Here is an 18,255-nt window from a genome sequence, read left to right on the forward strand (position 1 = left end):
ACATCCACTCAGATAGCTACCAGTGTTGGAGCTGCAGAACCTGGTGGCCAGTCTAAGTTGTACGCTCAAACACAGGGGATATGCTAATGGCTTCTTTGGTGTTTATGTCTTCCTCAGATTTCTGTTTTTTAATGTATTTTATGTATTCTTTGCCGGGAAATGTGGAAGAAAATGTTCTTTGACATTGTGTTTTGGTTGTACATTAGCTGGGCTCATTTTGTTTCTTCTGGAAACTCTTCTTTCTGATGTTGAAGGACATCTCCCCTTTTCCTTAGAAATTTTGTACAAGAAATTTTGTACAATTTTATTCCACCTGTTAGTAGCATTTCTGAATTAATGAATTGCAGGCTTATTATCTTTTATCCAGAGTACCCCCTCCCTTTCATTTATTTATCTGCATCTTGTTCACGTTCCACATTCAACTTTGTAATTTCATTTTGAGAACTTTCTGTGTTTCTCCTGGCAACTTTCCTCCATTCACATATTAGGAAACCATTCACCTAAAAGAGGGTTTTGATTTGGGGCAATTACAGACTGGAGAGATACTGACATAGAGCTGTCCAGCACAAACCCCTAACATCTTTTCCCTGATCGGTCCCCATAAAAACATACATGAACTTAATTTTTTGCCTCAGTGTACAGCACTTTGCATTTATTTATACTAGCCAGTACTCACTATTTTAAATGCCTATTTGGAGAGATTTTGGGGGGCCTGTTCACAATCTTTTCCTTTTCACTATGAAAAAATTGATGTCATCTCCATACTTGGCCTTCTCTCTACATAGCTCTAACCCCACATCATGAATGAACAAGTAAAAAGGCAACATACCCAGTATAGGACACTGGGGGAACTTAGTGTGTACATTTATCCATTGTAGGAATCGCCTCTCATTTCTGCTGTCCACTTCCTGTTCTTCAACCACAAAAAACAACCCCCCGCCCCCAGTACATTCATCCAGCAGGACAAACACAAGGCCAAGTATCAAAGTGTCTATTGGATCACTCTTATGCACATGCAGCTTGACACACTTAAACACTACAAGGGTTGAGTTAGATGAGCCAAGTACATTTTTTTTCTTTAGTCATAATATCTATGCAGTGACTAAGACAGCCTTAGCTAACTAAGCTTGGAGTGACTGAATATCTTCAATATTCTATATACTAATCCTTTATGATAGGGCAGGATATAATATTAATAAAGGAAATTAAGCTCTGATTTACTCTGCTTTTAAAAATTGGATCTTTCTTTACTGGCTTTTACACAACAATTTGGTGTTATGCCTTCATGGCTTTCAGGCAAATAAAGTTGTATATGAATGTTGATGATAATGATGATAAATTATCCAGATACAACTGAAGCACAAGCTTCCAGTTATGCCTACTCATATCTATCATCTTATGAACTAAATCATTTCCAAAGCTGCTACGGTGCACTGTGTGTCTATTCAGGCAGTAACTCAGCATTGGAGAGAGCTTGCTTCGGCACAAACTGCTGCCTCCTACCAAACATGGGCAAGGCATTCTAAGGCAGGCATTCTTCTCACAGAGGAGTGGAGCAAAAATGTGGATATGTGACGTTGAGTGGGGGTTACTGTGCTGGGTGGATCAGGCCACCAAGGATTATTTGAGGGTTAAGCAACTCTTGAATAACCCTTGGTATATTGCAGGGGCAGTCGTTTAATCCATAATTACCTTTGGCAGCCTGGTTCTCATGACATGGCATTCCATATAGGCAAAATGTCCTTTGGCATGCACTGTGTCTCTTCATAGATTAAGTAATGCACCATGAGCCGGCTGAGCCATGTGAATTGGCCCAGTGAAGGCTTTCTTTCATGTATTTTTCTGGATTTATGCACTTGCTCCTTTCTTTCTAGAACCAGACAGCAGGGGCACATGCAGCACCAGAAGCTTTTAAAGATGTGTTGCAGAGTCTCATCAATTCAGCATCCCCCTGTGTGAGCCTGTGTACAAAACCTACAGATATAAAGGCAATACAGGTAATCTCCTCCTCCTCTGTTGCTGCACAGCCTTCATCATCATGTAGTGTGGCTTTCATATGTCAGTGAACTGGCTGTTTTGAGGGCTGCATGACATATTCATACACATATTAATGCATTACTTAATGTGACATGTAATGTGAAGTAATTGATGTGAGCAACATAAAGTGCCGGGTGTTTATCTATAATAGCCTTATTTACTTTGCTTCCTTTTAGCAGAGCATACAAACTATAGGAGCTCTCTCTCAGGGCACCAGTCCTCCCAAGCCTCCAAGGGCTCATGAACTAAAATTGCTAATGAAGAACATCAGAGCTACATTAACCAATCAAAGTACTACAGGTAACATAACAAATAGTTTCTTCCCCACCCCAATGCCTGTAGTATAACCTTTTTGTTCTGAAAAAAATTGCAAGGACTGGACCATGTAGCACCCATAAACATAGAAGAGATACAAGCTTTGCTTCAGTATTACATCATTTGCTTGGCTGATTTGGTTTCTGTTTGCTATCCACCCCCAGGCAATAAGATTGGAGAAATTTAATAACATGGCAACTTGCTGCTTTTACTATGTAGAATTGGATAGCCGTCACAGTCTAAGGGAAAATTACATTTTAAACTGAGTCAAACCTGCTCTTCTTACTATCATTTGTAGGCATGGGGAAGGCAGTCTAATGGATTTTTTTGCAACAGCTGTAATGGTAGAGTCTTGTTCTCTGTTCTTCCTACTCTCCTACTATCGTTCATTCCTAGACAGCCACTGTGGGGGTCAGCAACGAATGCCAGCAGAAAGATTAAAACAGTAGCTATGCTGGCATGGCTAAGGCATGTCAAGCTGTGTAGGGATATTCAGAAGCTTTCAGATTTGCATTTGTTTGTATGTGCATCCTGGTGGGTCTGGTGTGGTTTAAACAGGATCATAGCACATATGTTGAACTTCACTGGGGACAAGAAGTCAGTGACCGAGGATTTCCTGATGGCTAAAAGTGCTTTTTAAGCACAGCTCACACATTTGACCTGCCAAAATGTAAGGGTAGCCATAACACTGTGGATTAATTCATGCAGCATTTGTTTGCAGAGGTGACTCTATAGCTTGTTCATCGGGTTTTGCAAGCCTCTACAAGCCTTTTCCTGCTTCAGGGCAGGCAAGTATTAAGGGCAAGAGTCTCTTGTGCAAACTAGACTTTCCCATCTGCCTTGAGTATATATTGATTTTAACTTTGTTTTCCTCCTCCTTTCTAAATTTTAGGCCGATGTTGATTATGTTACTTTTGAATAACTTACTCTTTGACAGTTCTTACTGTTCATGGTTTGACTATATATTGATTTTAACTTTGTTTTCCTCCTACTTTCTAAATTTTAGGCCGATGTTGATTATTTTACTCTTGAATAGCTTATTCTTTGGCAGTTCTTACTCTTCATGGTTTGACTATATTTTCTTAATAAAGTACTAATGGACTGATGTATAATCAGAACTTCCAAGTCTCCAAAGAATTTAGTTTATTAAAAATTATATCCTACCCTTCTGGTGCTTAAGCACTACTCAGAGCAGTGTACAATAATAAAAACAAATCATGAAATTCAAAAAGTAGTTTCAAAACAGTAAGCTGTTCTTCCAACATACTTCTGTAAATGCATTTCAAGCTGTTAAGGGACTGATCCAAAACACTGTTTTAGAAAACCAAGGCTTTTGTTATGAAACAAAACGCTCTGCATTTTGCAATACACACACAGAACATTCCCCTTCTCATAAAGGGATGCTTAATCCCTCGGCTGCATGCTTTGTTGTAATGCAGATCCCAAGCCTTTACAGTACTTTTTGTGTTGGTAGAGATTATACTTCCAACACAAAATTCTGAAGCAGGACACATTTTTGGATGAGTGGTAGAAGCTTCTTGCCAGTAGCTCACTCAAGCTGTGAAATGCATAAAGGAGATAACCTTTAAGCAATTGCTCTTGGAACTAACAGCACCTCTATTACCCTCATTACAGGCAGCATTAAGCCCATATGTATAATTCAACTCAATGATCCTTTGCAGAAGTTTTCCAGCTCAGTAGCCAATAATCCATTGGACCTCTCTTGGAAAGATGAGTTCATCTTGTAAGTACAGATTTTGGTAATACTTTTATAAGCATAATGTCATATTCCTTTATCTTCCAAATGCCATTATCTTGGGTGCAGGTGTATGGATTTTGTTTTTATAGCATTTGTAAGTGGCGATTGTGGTGTTTCTTAATTATTTTCCTGGATCCAGTGCATGGGGGGAATGTCTACATTGTGAAGTCTTAAACTATAGGGCAGGGAATGCAGGTGGTGCAGTGGTTTAAACTGCTGTGCTGCTGGGTTGGTTGATTGAAAGGTTGCTGGTTCGAATCTGCACAACGGGGTGAGTTCCCGTTGCTCTGTCCCAGCTCCTGCCAACCTTGCAGTTCGAAAGCATGCAAATGCAAGTAGATGAAAAGGTACCACTTCGGTGGGCAGGTAACAGCGTTCCGTGTACCTTGTTGTTTAGTCATGCCGTCCACATGACCACGGAGACTGTCTGTGGACAAACGCTGGCTCCCTCGGCTAGGAAACAGAGATGAGCACTGCCCCTAGAGTCAGGCATGACTGGATGTAACGTCAAGGGGAAACCTTTACCTTTACCTTTTTAAACTATAGAGCAGTGTTTGAGATAGGACAATGTCAGTAATGTGGTTTCTTGCAGGAATATTAGGGCCTTCCAATCTGTTTTCTTTAGTAGAAAAAGGATACTGCTATTACACTTACAGAATACAAATTTGGATCCTAAAAGGTACAGCTGTTGTTGGGATATCACACTTTGTTTGGAGGGAAAGGAAAATATTTAGTTCAGCCTTCTTCAAATTGGCATCTGTCAGATGCTTGGAACTATAACTTTCATCACCCTTTACCATTACCCATGCTAGCTGGGTTTGTGTGAGCTGTAGTCCAAAACATCTGAAAGATTGGGAAAAGTTGCTCTTTCTTGTAGGAAGATTCAGTTCTTCCAGAAGATAACATCCCTGTTCTGTAGGGCCTGTTATGCTCAAGACGCCCATATATATAACTTATGACAAAAGATATGGCACCTAGGGTTTTTTTCTCCTTACTCTTGCACTATTTTTTTAAAAAATTAACATATTCCCCCTTTACTATATAGCACAATTATACTTGGCTAACATGAGCAGCAGAATGTTCATCCATTGGTATGTTTGAGATATAAACTTGGGTTCTAGGCATTGAGAAAATAAGTGTTGGCCAGAGGAAGCGTTCCCTGACTTCATGCATTTAGCCTCCTGCCTGCTCTGCTCCTCTGATCAAGGAGATGCAAGTTTGGTTTGCTTGTTCTACTCAGACTGCTCTATACCTGGTCAGCGCCTTGGTGTGCTTGATTCAGTGCCATCAACACTGATTGGCAACAGCTCTCCAGGGTTCAGGGAGAGGAGCAGCTGCCCATTTTTCTGCCCAGCTGGAGATCCTGGGGGTGAAAACTGCATGCAAAGCATGTGCTCTGCCACTGAGCTATGGTCTCTCTTGCAAATCTATTGGGAGCAGCATGCTGGTAATGGGCAGGCCCAGAACCTATAGGGTTTTGGAGAGCCTGTCTTTGTCTCATCTCCTTTCTCTGTTTCTCTCTGTTTCACAGGCCCTCTCTTTCCAAGGGCTTGTGAAGTTATTACTGGTGATGACAGGTTGCATATCCATGACCCATTCTTGTATTGGTGGCAGATGGGATGATGGGCGGCTTATCTTTCAATCTGCATTTTTGCAGCTGTCTGGAAAGACACTTCATTTGGGGAGGGGGTGGAATTGGACATCACAGTGGTGGGAGTAGTGAAGCTATAGCTGAATGCATATGTCATCTTGCAATGGAAAGGCATGTGCTATATTTGCCACATTTTTCTTCTGTATCCCTATGGGCTTTCACTCTCTGACCTGGTTTGAATGACGCAACAACTCATCTCAGTCAGCCAGCTACGATGGATTGTTGTTCTGTAAGAACCTGGATTGTTTTCTTCAGACTGGCTTATTTTTATTGAACAAGCCAGCCTGACAGCCCATGGCTTGTTGAAGGCATTATTATGCCCACTGTGGATTGACCTGGCACATCCAAGTTCAGGAAAGCAATTTTATTGTGGTTTGTGGGTACTGGCTGCACAGTCATTTGGCAAGAGTAGCAAATCCCCCAGTTGCTCTTCCAAGTCTTGCCTGTGTTGCCTTCAGCCTCCCTTAGTGGCCACTGCCTTCCATCAATGTCCAAATCACTCTTTGGAGTGACTGTCACTTGCCTGCCACCACTTTTTAATTTTTGGACCTTCTTTTGGCAATTTTCATTGGTTTATGTTGGCCTTTCACAATTGCATTGTTACAACCGTCCAATTTGCATAGCCTTGTTCTGTCAAAGTACTTGCAAGTTTCAGCTGTTGAAAAGGTATAAGTATGTAGAGTCCAAAGAAATTGACACAGTAAGACTAAATAGAGACCAATTTGTGCACACTTGCTCAGAACCAGGGGAAAATAATCCTAAAGAGAAAGGGGATTCATTTATACCATGAAAAACATCAAAATGGGGAAAACAGTGGAAGTAGCAGGGGAGCCAAAAGGACAGGGAAACAATATGTCCCACTTCACAATGTATACTGTTGATTTTCAGTGTTGGATGGACAGTTCTCACTGTCTCCAACCTTTTCAATGCTTCCCCAATTCAACGGTTACTTTGGAAAGAGGTATTTAAACCCACATTTTGTATGTTTGAAGAAGTGGCTGAATGGGACCAAGTGACACTGGCACAGGCAGCCCATTTGCTCCATCCTGCTCATCACTCCTAATAGTGGTGGTTGTTATTATTTTAATTGTTGAAAATTAGTGTAGGGTTTTTTTTTTTTAAGGAAATATATGCAGATGTAATGGCTGTGAAATAAATGGAGGAGAAACTTGTGCCCTTTTAAGGTCAGGGCAGGAGAGTAAATGGAATGTAAATTTGCACCCTGCAGTAAGGCTACTGCAGCAAATTTCACTTCTGCTTACTTCCTAGCAATTAAATATGCTAACATTTACCTCCCGGACTCAAAATCACCCAAATATGCCAGTAAGTTTTTAAAAAATGCTTAGAGGTTTGGAGTAATTTCCTTAGTGTACTGGTCTTACGAGAGTTATTTAAAGTTTAGTAGATAGGGTGGCTTTTGTTCCATTAAGGGAAGTGACTTGGCTTTTTTCCCCCTGATCAGGCTCTTGTGCCTTCAACTGTGGATGGACTGCAGTTAGTTGCCTATGTTGCAAAATTGCATGGGCTTGTCTGAATAATTTTTTAAAATGCTGTTCTGTTTGTTCCCAGTGAACTAAATGCCAGATCAAAAGACCTGCAAATAAAGATTGTAGAAAACGGGGAACTAGAGGGTAAGTATTGCAGACATGTATCATTTTATTTTATAAACATTCCTAATAAGGGGCTGACCTGCCTATTACTGGCTGCATAATCTTTAGGCTTCTCATGTGTGATCTCATATTTCTCGGGATGTACAAAGCTGAGAGATGATTTAATAGAGCAAGGGCCCAACACTTCTGCAGGATAGAACAGATTTCTTATTTTTTGTAATGGGTCTTCCATGAACCCCTTAAGAGGCTTCAGTATTTGCCACTGAAGAGATGACCCTGGCCGCAACCTCTTGCAGCAGACTAGTGGTAGGCAGGATTCTTCCCATCTTGTATGAAGTTACTTCATCTTGTCACCTTAAGGCAACCCCCTGGAATATATAGATGTGATTCATTACCTGTACTGTAAATACCTGGGCAGGCTTCCACAGGGAAAATGATGCCAATTTCAGTGGGCGAAGGAACTCTGCTCCTTACACTTCAGTTATATGTATGACAAGAAATGCATGGCAATAACGGATTACTGTGGTGGTTCTTTTTGTGTTCAGACACCGTCAAAATTTGCGTGACTGCATATGCTTCCTGTTCAGAAAACAAGCATTCAGTGAGACTGTTTTGGACACACCCCTCATGTTCAAAACTGCCGAAAAGTTTTGACACATCAAACTGGATAATTTAGAAGGGGTGTGTTTTTAATGTCAACATAATATCATTATTAATTTAATATTAACATAAATGCTCTGGAGTGACCCCTATCACCACATGACTATTAATGTTCATGATTTACCCTCTCCAGTGTTTATGTCTTCATTCGTCATTGTGAAGTGAACATGTTGCCAGTAGCTTTAATATACATTTTATTTACTTACTTATTTAAGGAATATTCTTAATTAGAATAATATTGACATAAAGGTTCCCAGAAAGCAAAAGTCCAGGGCTTCGTTTGACAGTCCAGTGAAGCTGTTTAAGTCTGGGTTTGGGAAAATACAAGAACCTTTCCACCTTAGTGCAGATTACCTCTTCCTCTCTGCTTTATTTCTTAGGTAATTATAGTTTTCAATTTGAAATATCCCAGAGGGTTTGAATTAGGTTCCCAAAATATCTTTCAGTACTGATTATTCTAGACATAATAATGAGCTGCTTCTGTTTTATTTAGGTGGTGTCTCAGCTTTAGCAACTGTACCTTTGGATTTATTCAGGAAACAGCCTTCAGGACACCGAAGTTTTGCACTGAGCAGCCAACTTAACAGTAGTAGTAGTTCTACAATAGGATCTGTCTTAGCAGAGGTATAATTTGTAAATGTACAACTAGCTTCTCTCTGTGTGTCTGTCTCAACACACACTCCTTCTGGACTGTCCTTGTTTGAATTTTAAAACTTGGATTTTTCTTCCTCTAGTTCTCATACATAGAACCCTCAGAGTCTAGGTCCTTGCAAGCGCCTACCAAGTTTCCTGTTGCAAAAATAGAGAAGGACCGGACTGTAATGCCATGTGGAACAGTTGTCACGACTGTTACTGCTGTGAAAGCCAAACCTTTAATAGAAGGGAGATCATCTGCTCTGTATTCAGGTGAGGAAGAAAATTATGGACACTTCCTGATGCTTGACTTTTTTAAATGGTTTGGTACATTTAATTTGTCTAATTTTACCACATTATTTAACCGTGGTCCTGGTGTACAGTCACTTTACACAAAGCAAGCCCTGCACCAATGCAATCTATAAATACTTCTGTTGTTAGCTGTAATACAATAGGTTTGTTGTGGATTCAAAAATTAGTACTTTCAGGTATAATATACCTGTTTAAAAATATTTTAGCTATTACCTCATGTGGATTGAAAAACATTGAAATATTTATTTTTAGTAGAATTATTGACACAGGAGAGAATGCTATTTTTTAAATTCCCTTTCCAAGGTGAAAAGGTGCTAGGATAAATCTTTAAGGAAGATATTGACATAAAAGCATTAACTTTTTTGTTTTTGTACATGGATAACTTTAAAATATGCACTAAGCATTGTTTACCAAGTATTGTTCTAAGAGATCCATCATGTCCACAAATAAATAAAAACATTAGGAATATTTCCTGAACAATATCCTTTAGTGGGTGATGGCAAACCAATTCTGGCTGCTCTTGGAAGAGATTGATCATCTGGATCCATTACAGACAGAATTCAGGTCAGGTTTTGTCAAGGAAACTGTTTTAGTATCCCTCTGTGATAATCTATGTCAGCAGAGAGAGTGTGACCCCACTGATAGTCCTGGATATCTCTGGCTTTTAGTACCATCAAGCATGGTATCTTCTAGGGGGACTGTCTGAGCATGAAGGGTAGGGTTAGGGTTACTGCCTACTTCTGGACTTACTATGATGGCTGGCTCCAGAATGTGATATCAGAAAATGCTGTATACTGTAAACATCAAAACACTTTCCAAATAAAGGTAAGAGTATAAATTGTGGAGTGAGAGAAGTTGCAAACACTAGTGATCTGGACTAGGCAGCTATAAAATCATTATGATGCTGGAAATACTGCATGCCTGGAAATACTTCTATACTGCATGAACTCCTGGTTATTTTTTTCTTTTCTTATTGGTTGAAGCAGAAACTCCAAAGACAAATCTTGAATTAAAAGACAGTAGAGTATTATCTGTTGGCCTTTGAGGCATTCTAATATGAGTACCCATCTTCCCCCAGCAAAAGTTTAGGATTTGGAGCAGGAATCTAGCATGAGAGTAAAATATTAAAACCTCTACGAGTGTCATGACCCCAGTTCAACTTGGGAGCCTTCACAACTTCCTTCGACAACTCTTTTAAAATGTAGGAGACCTTGTCTATGGATGTTTGTGTGTGTTCACATTCTACCATTCTTCTTAATAGAATTTGCACATACTAATTTGGAATTTATTACAGAACATGCTTTTGAAATATGTAGATAAGAGAATAACCAAGATATTTTATATATCAGATTCACCAGTGCAAAGTCCTGCAAAACTGAAGGTGATTGAAAAAGATTTGTCCGTTCAAGCAATCTATTGTCGGAAAGCTTCTGTAAGCAAAGCTTTATCTTCTTCAGATACAGGTATTTTGCTTTTGTTTTTGTGGTGCACAGGTGAAATTAAGTCCACAAAATCTTCAGTCTATAAAAACATGGGATGAACAAGCATTTCATTTGCATGTGGATGGTTCACATGATTGCTTTTGTGGTAGAAATTCCAGTGCAGTGAATTTTCTCCTGAATATCCCCGTGGTGATGTGGTCTCCTGAAAAAAAAACAACACATACTTCCTGAAAAACGTAAAGAAGGGGAACTCTTTCACCATGCCTTTGCTTCTTTTATTTTTAAAATCACTTTTAAAATAGTATTCAAGGCAAATACAGAAAACCAATTGGAAACAAAAGCGATTCTCTGCTCTAAGGCAGAGGTGGTTCTTTCTAATAAAAGGTGGCAGAAATGGCACACTTTGGTTTTCAACCATTGAGGTGATGCTGATGAGTAGTCCTTCATTATTGCTCTTAATGAGGAAAAGGTGAAAGGACTTTTTGAGTATTTTCTAGCACCTCATCTCATCCTACAGCTAAGAGCACACTGATGAATTACACATAGGAAAATGGGCTGAAGGAGAAATGAAACATCTTGTGGTTGCTACTACATGTTGTCTGGAGTCCAGTCAGCTCTCAGGACAGGTATCAGTGGGACTGTTAAATTGCATGAGGTACCTCCAGAAAATTTCATGTACTAATGGAGTGTTTTGTCTTGTTTTGTTTTAAGACTCTTACTGGAGTATCTTAAGGGGATAGGGGGAGTTTCTTCTCCTAATTCTGTCTTTCCCCTTTGCGCAAATATCCAGCTATTGTCATAACCAACAATCTCTGCAATACACAAACCACTTGGTGTGCTAAACAATGAGTGGGCTATAAACTGTGAAACATAAGCATCCTTCCAACATTTTAGGGGAGGAGCAAGTGAAAATTTGCATTATATGCCTGCGATTCTAGTGTCCACATACTGGCATCTCCAATTATAAACTATTGAATGGAAAAGTATATAATCCTCTGACACAGAAGAGAACTGAGCTATAACAGGCTGACTGGTATACTGGCTTGGTATAAGGCAGTTCCTTGCATAATCTGCTGTCGCTTAAATTTTACCTTTCTTTTGCACGCTCTGAATAAGTTTAAAAATCATTAAAATTTCCTTTAAGTGTGTACTTTGGACACTTGACCTGCCTCTATAATCCCAATTCAAATATAAAGCTCAGAGCTGAATCAAAGTAATGGAGCACAGTAGCAGAAATATTGGTTAGTACCTAAAGTGTTGAATCTAGGTTTACATAATACATTTTCTAACTGTACTAAAATATTCCTGCTTTGATTCATTTATTGCCTGCATCTAGTTTCTCTCTTAAGCATGTTTTTTTTTCCGTCTAGAATTACTAGTGCTGAATGGCACAGACCCAGTTGCTGAAGTAGCCATTCGACAGTTAAGTGAATCTGCAAAGCAAAAACTCAAGTCTCCCAGGAAGAAAAGCACGATCATAATATCAGGGGTGTCAAAGGTGAGATGAATCATCCTGAAAAGAGCATCATTCATATAATTTAACACATTACATGAAGAAGTTGTTTCTTCATTCCTTCTTACATTTCTGGAAACACTGATATTTTTATATTACATTTTACAACTGTACCTTTGATCTAAAACATACTGGTTGAGATCACACAACATATTAAGCTATGCAGCGTGCATTGTTTGTGGAATGATCAGGCTCAGAATGGGTGTCCCCACCAATTCGCACACTCTTTTCTCCTTGATCCTCCCAGTGGTATTCAGGGCCATGAAATACCTATACAACTCTGTCAAAAAACAAACAAGCCCTGCTTAGCTCCATTTTAAGACAAAAATCTTATTTCTGAGAGCTGTGAAATGTAAGGGCTTCTGTAAGTGGAGTGGGCTGTACTTTCCTATTTTCTCGGGTAACAAGAGGCTTGGGAAAGGTGGAGGACACTGAGAATGTCAGGTTCAGCTTTAAAACCTAGAGGATCTTATTGGGAAGAGATCGCCATTTGAAAGCTCTCCAAAAAAAAGAGGCAGAATCATATATTTGAAGCCTGGCTTTGTCAATGTTCATTGATGGTGCTTACTTTGAGAGCAGGCATCCACTAGGATGTTAAGCAGGAAGGGCTTCACATTTTGAACAGCCGGGGTAGTGCACGTGAACAGTTCTGAAATATTGCCCTCAACTTGTTTTAAATCAGCCTAAATATTGTACACATTTCTGATGCTCTGTATATAGAGAGCATGCACCACCATGTATATATGGTGGCAAACTAGTGACTGCTGGTCCAATGCATCACTTTGCACTTTGTAAGGATTGTTACTGTCACTTTAGTGATAACAAACAGCTATATATGGAAAAAAGGATGGGAAAAGCTGTGGTGACTGCAAAAGGGGATATAATATACAGAAGAAGAGCAAAGCAGCAGCTGTTCCACTGAACTGCCACCTGGGCACTTGGTGGAATGGCTGTCACTGGTGCATTTTTTCTGAGCAGCTCACTTGTCTCTTTCTTGGGGCCAAGATGAGATTGGTTCACCCAGGTTCAGAAACCATGATAATCCATTGTGGGTCCAGCGTCACCTGGAACAAGCCAGGGGTTGGCAGTAGGGATGTGCCAAGCCTCTCTGGAATCCAGCTTGTGTCTGCCCTCTTTAAGGAAGCATGCTGAACCGGGAGAAGTCCATGAGTGTTCATTGACCACTGGGTGCACACCTGGCCTTCATTCCCAGTGGCCAACCGTCTTCACTGTGGGTTATCATCACTGGCACCCAGGAAAAAGGGGCACGGCAAATGAGCGTCCTGGCTGCCACAGTCAGCCTTCTTCACTGCTTACTGCTGCCAGCACTAGTGGTGGGCATGGGGGAATAGTGCTGCTTGTTCAGTGTATGGGCCTTGATTCTTTGCATGTGCCCCAGGAACCTTGTGCATGCTCACCAGGAACTCAAATTCTGGGCTGCTGCAGAGCAGATTGGAGCCCAGGAAGCAGAAACCAGGGAATCCAATGGATTTTCTGCTCAGAGCAGATTCCTCATGCATCCCTAGTTGGCAGGGTGGTTTATTGTCTAAAAAACAGTCCAGGTTTCATGACACAACAACCCACCATGGCTAGTTATCCACAGTGGGTTGCCATAACATGTGAACCCAGGCATTGTTTGTTTGTTTGTTTTCCTCAGTCCCTGAAGTGTCAACATTCCTTTTGAATGCTAGAAGCATCAGAAATGTCACACCTGGTATTGCTAGAGTTTTCTCATTAAGTAGTAAAAAGGTAATTATCCATGATTCACTGCAGTAAGTTAAAATGAAAGTCTGCGACATAGGTAGTAGACTTCCTTTCTCCCGAAAGGTAAAAAGAAAATGCAGGGCCAGCCAAATGCTGCGTACAGCTCTCCTAATGAAAGCTTTCAGTTCGTGCTTGCACTTGATGCCTCTACTAATCTCATTATTGGAGTCTGTGTTGCAAAGCCCTAAGAGATTTTGAGGCTACAGTGAAAGCGCTGGCATCCACGGGTGATGTTGCTATGATACCATACATGTTCTTTCTGCTGAGAAAATAAAGTTGTCAGCAATAGAATTATTTCAATCAGACCTGTTTCTCTGAGGGAAGTGGAAGGGGAATTTGGTTCAGTGGAATTAGTGAGGTAGGCAAAAATCTGAAGGCTAAATGGGAAGAAATGCAAAAGGGTTGAAAAGAATCCAAACACAAGATGGATCAAGGAAAATAATATGTAGTCTGAGAAACAGATAGAAGGTAAAAATGGTGGTGGAAGAAATATTAAGGCTGTAAGAAGAAAGGAAGAGAACAGACAAAATAATGTTGGCTATGTTGGAAGGGTCCACACTACAAGAGCTCCTGCATCCATAAGAGTTTTTATAAACAAAAAGATACCTGTAAGTTTTGAACACTCCTGTTGCTCCAGCCCAGAGACCAAAGGACTCTGGACTTGTGTTTCCCAAACAGCAGTGACTCATAGATTGTGATGGGACAGAAGGACCTCCCATTCAAACACAAAAGGTTGTGTCAGGGAGTGAGTAAAAGAAAATCCTACAAGGGCTTGAGCATTTCTTAAGTATCTCATTAGATCCTAGCAGTTTTCAATCAGTTGCGTCTTGGCTATTCACATTTGTTTTTGCATCTATATTTCTGTCTTCCTCTTCCAGACTCATTTACCTCAGGATAGTGAAGCTGCGCTCATGATGGACTACGCAGCTGCCATGGATGGCTCATGTAAACAAGATGACACTTCCGGCACTGAAGTGACTCTCACACAGTCTCCTTCTGATGAAGAACTATCACTTTTGCCATCACAAACCATTTCTGCCCATGAAGATCCCCAGGAAAACAGCCATGGTGCCTGGACATTAGACAGCAGTCAGCAATGGCACAGCAACGCACTACTTGACCAAGACTGTGATAAGACGTCTGGGAGCTCAATAAGCATCTCAGAGCCTGGAACTGTGAAGAAATCCAAAGGTACAGTCAAAGACTTGTCTATAAGGACTCCCATTCGTAAACAGTTTGCTGACGTTTAAGAATGTGAAACCTCAGCTGCTGCACTGTATGGGTTTCTGGGAAGTGGGTTTCCAAACAAAGCTTTTATCACATAATGCCTTTCCCTCATTCACAGAATTGTATAGAGGGGTCCAGGCATCATTCTTTCATATATGTATTTATTTATTTAATTTGGGACACTTCGATTAAGTCTCAGAATGTCCATACAAAACAGTACAGTGGCAGTACACCAAAGTAGAATGATAAATATCTAACTAAAACCAACATTAAAAACCACAAAGCGTTGGTGCCAGGCAAACCTCTCTGGGGAGCAGGTTCCAGAGCCGGGGTGCCACCACAGAGAGGGCCCTCCTCCAGGTAACTACTCTTCTGATCTCCTTCAAAGAGGACTTTCAAAGAAGGACCTCAGACAAGGATCTTAGGGGACAGGCAGGTGTATACAGAAGGAGATGTTCTGGGCTTTTTACATATTAATTAGCACCTTAAATTGGACCTAGGCCTCAATTGGTAGCCAGTGCAGATGATACAAGACCGGTGCTTTATGAGCATATCTGCCAGTCCCTGGCTGCTCTGTTCTGGACCAACTGAAGAATCCAGACCATCTTCAAGGGCAGCTCCTCATAGAACACATTACAGTAGTCTGTTGCCAGAGCATGGGTCACTTCTGCCAGGCTCTGCTCATCCAAGTAAGGATGTAGTTGATGGACCAGCTGAGGCTGATGGAAAGCACTCCTCATCACAGCAGTCTCTTGGAACTCCGAGGATAACTCTGGGTTGAGGAACACTCCCAACTACGCTCCCCGTCCCTTGGGGTAGCGTAACCCCATCCAGAACAGGGTGAAAATCACTCATTTGGAAAGCTGTGCCACCCACCAACAGGACCTCCCATCTTATCCAGATTAAATCTCAATTTATTGGCCCTCGTGCAGCCCATCACACTGGCCAGGCACTGCCTCACCTGGATTAGATGTAGGTAGAGCTGGGTGTCATCAGTGTGCTGATGACTCGTCAGCCAAACCTCCGAATGACCTTCACCAGTGGATGTTTCTTTTCCACTCATAACCCTTCTATGTTTTCTGGTACTACTTCTGCCAACTTCCTTACCATGGAAGATCCATTAAGGAGAAAAAGAAGGAATACTTGCATTAATGCCTTCTTATTGGTAATGCCTCCACAGTCTGCTTTCATCTGTAAATAAACTTTTCTGTTAAGTTTTTATCTCTCTGACTTAACCAATGTATTCACATGTTATATGACACTGCGCCATATAACATGTGAATGTCAGCCTGAGAACTTCAGCTGTAAATTGAAATCATCATCATCATCATCATCATCATCATCATCACTGCACCTCATTCAGAGCTATGCGCTTAAAAATAGAAGTCTTTGCATAACTATCTACATAAAAGGCTTCAATTATACATGCATGTACTGATCGATACAGCTTCTTAGATGTGCAGATTTGAATCAGTCTTTTTTAAAGTTCCACATTTGTGTCTTACTCTGACAGTAAGTAGTTCTTGAAAAACTTCCCCAGAAACATCTCATTGGTAAAAGTTGTATTTAATGCTCCAGACACAGTCTAATATTTCTGAACAGCTTTTAAGATGTTAAAAATCAATGTGTTCAAGCCCTTAGCATTATGCAAGTATGTACTGGCACTATACCATGTAACATATGAGAATGCCATGCATTGTCTTTTTAAAATTACAACATACACATATCACTCTTACCCAAGAGTAATTAAAATTCCACATGATGACCTGGTTCACACACAATGTTATTGCATGATTTAGTTAACCCATGACTGGTTGTCCTGCCTAAGGTTTGTAGAACAGCCAGTGAAGCCGGTTGTGCTCTTCACCCACCCCTCAGTTTTTGGTTGATTGCTTTCCTCTGCTTCCTTCTTGTATTCCAGTAGTCTTTGTGGCATTGTAACAGTGGCATGTAGAGCGGCAGGGTTTCTTGCCCACTTTTGCCCACTGTTGCTTTAGCCCGGTGAAGCTAATCCCAAATGATTCTTGGTTCACACATAACTACAACCCATGGGGTAGTTATGGGTGGACCCAGATTTCATAACCTTATAACAAACTCCTTCAAGGTAGTTCCGATTAATAATTTACCTAGAACTACTATGGTTTGTTAGGAAAACTGGGCTTATACATCATGACAATCTATAATTCATCAGCCCACAGATTAAACAAACCATGGGTTTGGCATTAAGTGAAAACCAACAATTTAAAACAAAAGACCTATAACATTATTTTTGAGTGGGTGCATAATACCATGCAACATGCTACAAGAATCAGTCCTAAGACTAGAGCTGCAATACTCAAAGGAATAAGCTGTTGCTCCCAGGAGAAAAAAAAATCCTTATAATGTGGGCTTTGATAGCAGAAACAACAAGAGTTACAAGCATCTCTGTGTACGCGCACGCACACGCGCACGCGCACACACTCAGTGTGCATGGCTATTCTTCTTGCTTATTTAAAAAAAAATATTTTAAATTGAAAGAGTAGATCTCAGTAAGAAAAAACAGATAATGAAATTCAAACACACCTATTCTTTGCCAACACTAACAGAAATTCCATTGTGCTTGCATAAGTGACTTCTAGCACAATGCCAACGGATTTGGCAGACATGATGGATTTTCTGTGATGTCCGTCACTAATGCGTGTTAGTCACTTACATTAGTGCAATGAAGTTTACAGTTGTGTTTGTGTTGAATAGACACATCCTACAACTACAGGTTCTAAGATGTTGCTACAGAACTTGGTATAACTTGCTATTTGCATATTTTGAATCTTAATTATTTTACCTCCTACCTATATTTCTGACTTAATCTTTTTTACCTATCTCTTTGTAAACGTAAGTGGACCACTATGACAACCAGAATTAATTGCCTTACACAGTAAGTTATTTATATCTTATGTTTAAGAACCTATAGCTTTACTGTGAGACACTTAATGTAACAATGAAGACTTTTTAAAAATTTGCTTCTGTTTCTCAGTTCGCTATGCTTATTTTCCCTCTGAAACATGCTCATAGACATAGTTTCTGAAATAGAATGTAGTTTTAAGACTGCTTAGCTTGCAAATTTGCCAGTATACACAAAGTAAGCTTCCACAGGAAAATTGGAATAACTGGCATAAATCCAATGTAATACGAACAGGCTTCCGCTTGCACAATAGGATTTCCCCTTGTTCTCCTACCTTCTGCAGGCTCACCAAATGCCGTCTAAATCTGTTCCAGATCATCCCCAGGCCCTGAGCAAATTTGAAGGAAGGGTGCATGGGGAAGTGTAGGGTGGGCACTCAGACTTGGATACA

At 40.4% G+C, this 18,255-nt stretch overlaps 1 protein-coding gene across 3 annotated transcripts in view; it reads left to right on the forward strand.

The window, feature by feature from the left end:
• C2CD2 (C2 calcium dependent domain containing 2) overlaps nt 1-18,255 on the forward strand; it is a 38,930-nt gene that overhangs the window by 12,278 nt on the left and 8,397 nt on the right. For 2 of the 3 annotated variants that reach the window (XM_044441526.1, XM_044441528.1), the window contains 9 exons: nt 1,875-1,997; nt 2,214-2,337; nt 3,988-4,096; nt 7,332-7,393; nt 8,526-8,656; nt 8,767-8,938; nt 10,327-10,440; nt 11,790-11,917; nt 14,575-14,887. In XM_044441526.1, the coding sequence (XP_044297461.1) occupies nt 1,875-1,997; nt 2,214-2,337; nt 3,988-4,096; nt 7,332-7,393; nt 8,526-8,656; nt 8,767-8,938; nt 10,327-10,440; nt 11,790-11,917; nt 14,575-14,887 (1,276 nt within the window). The remainder of the gene's footprint in view (nt 1-1,874; nt 1,998-2,213; nt 2,338-3,987; nt 4,097-7,331; nt 7,394-8,525; nt 8,657-8,766; nt 8,939-10,326; nt 10,441-11,789; nt 11,918-14,574; nt 14,888-18,255) is intronic. The other variant, XM_044441527.1, reaches the window with a different exon arrangement.

The sequence above is a fragment of the Varanus komodoensis genome, unplaced genomic scaffold, assembly GCF_004798865.1.
Source record: "Varanus komodoensis strain SLA01 unplaced genomic scaffold, ASM479886v1 scaffold4, whole genome shotgun sequence".
Classification (NCBI taxonomy): domain Eukaryota; kingdom Metazoa; phylum Chordata; class Lepidosauria; order Squamata; family Varanidae; genus Varanus; species Varanus komodoensis.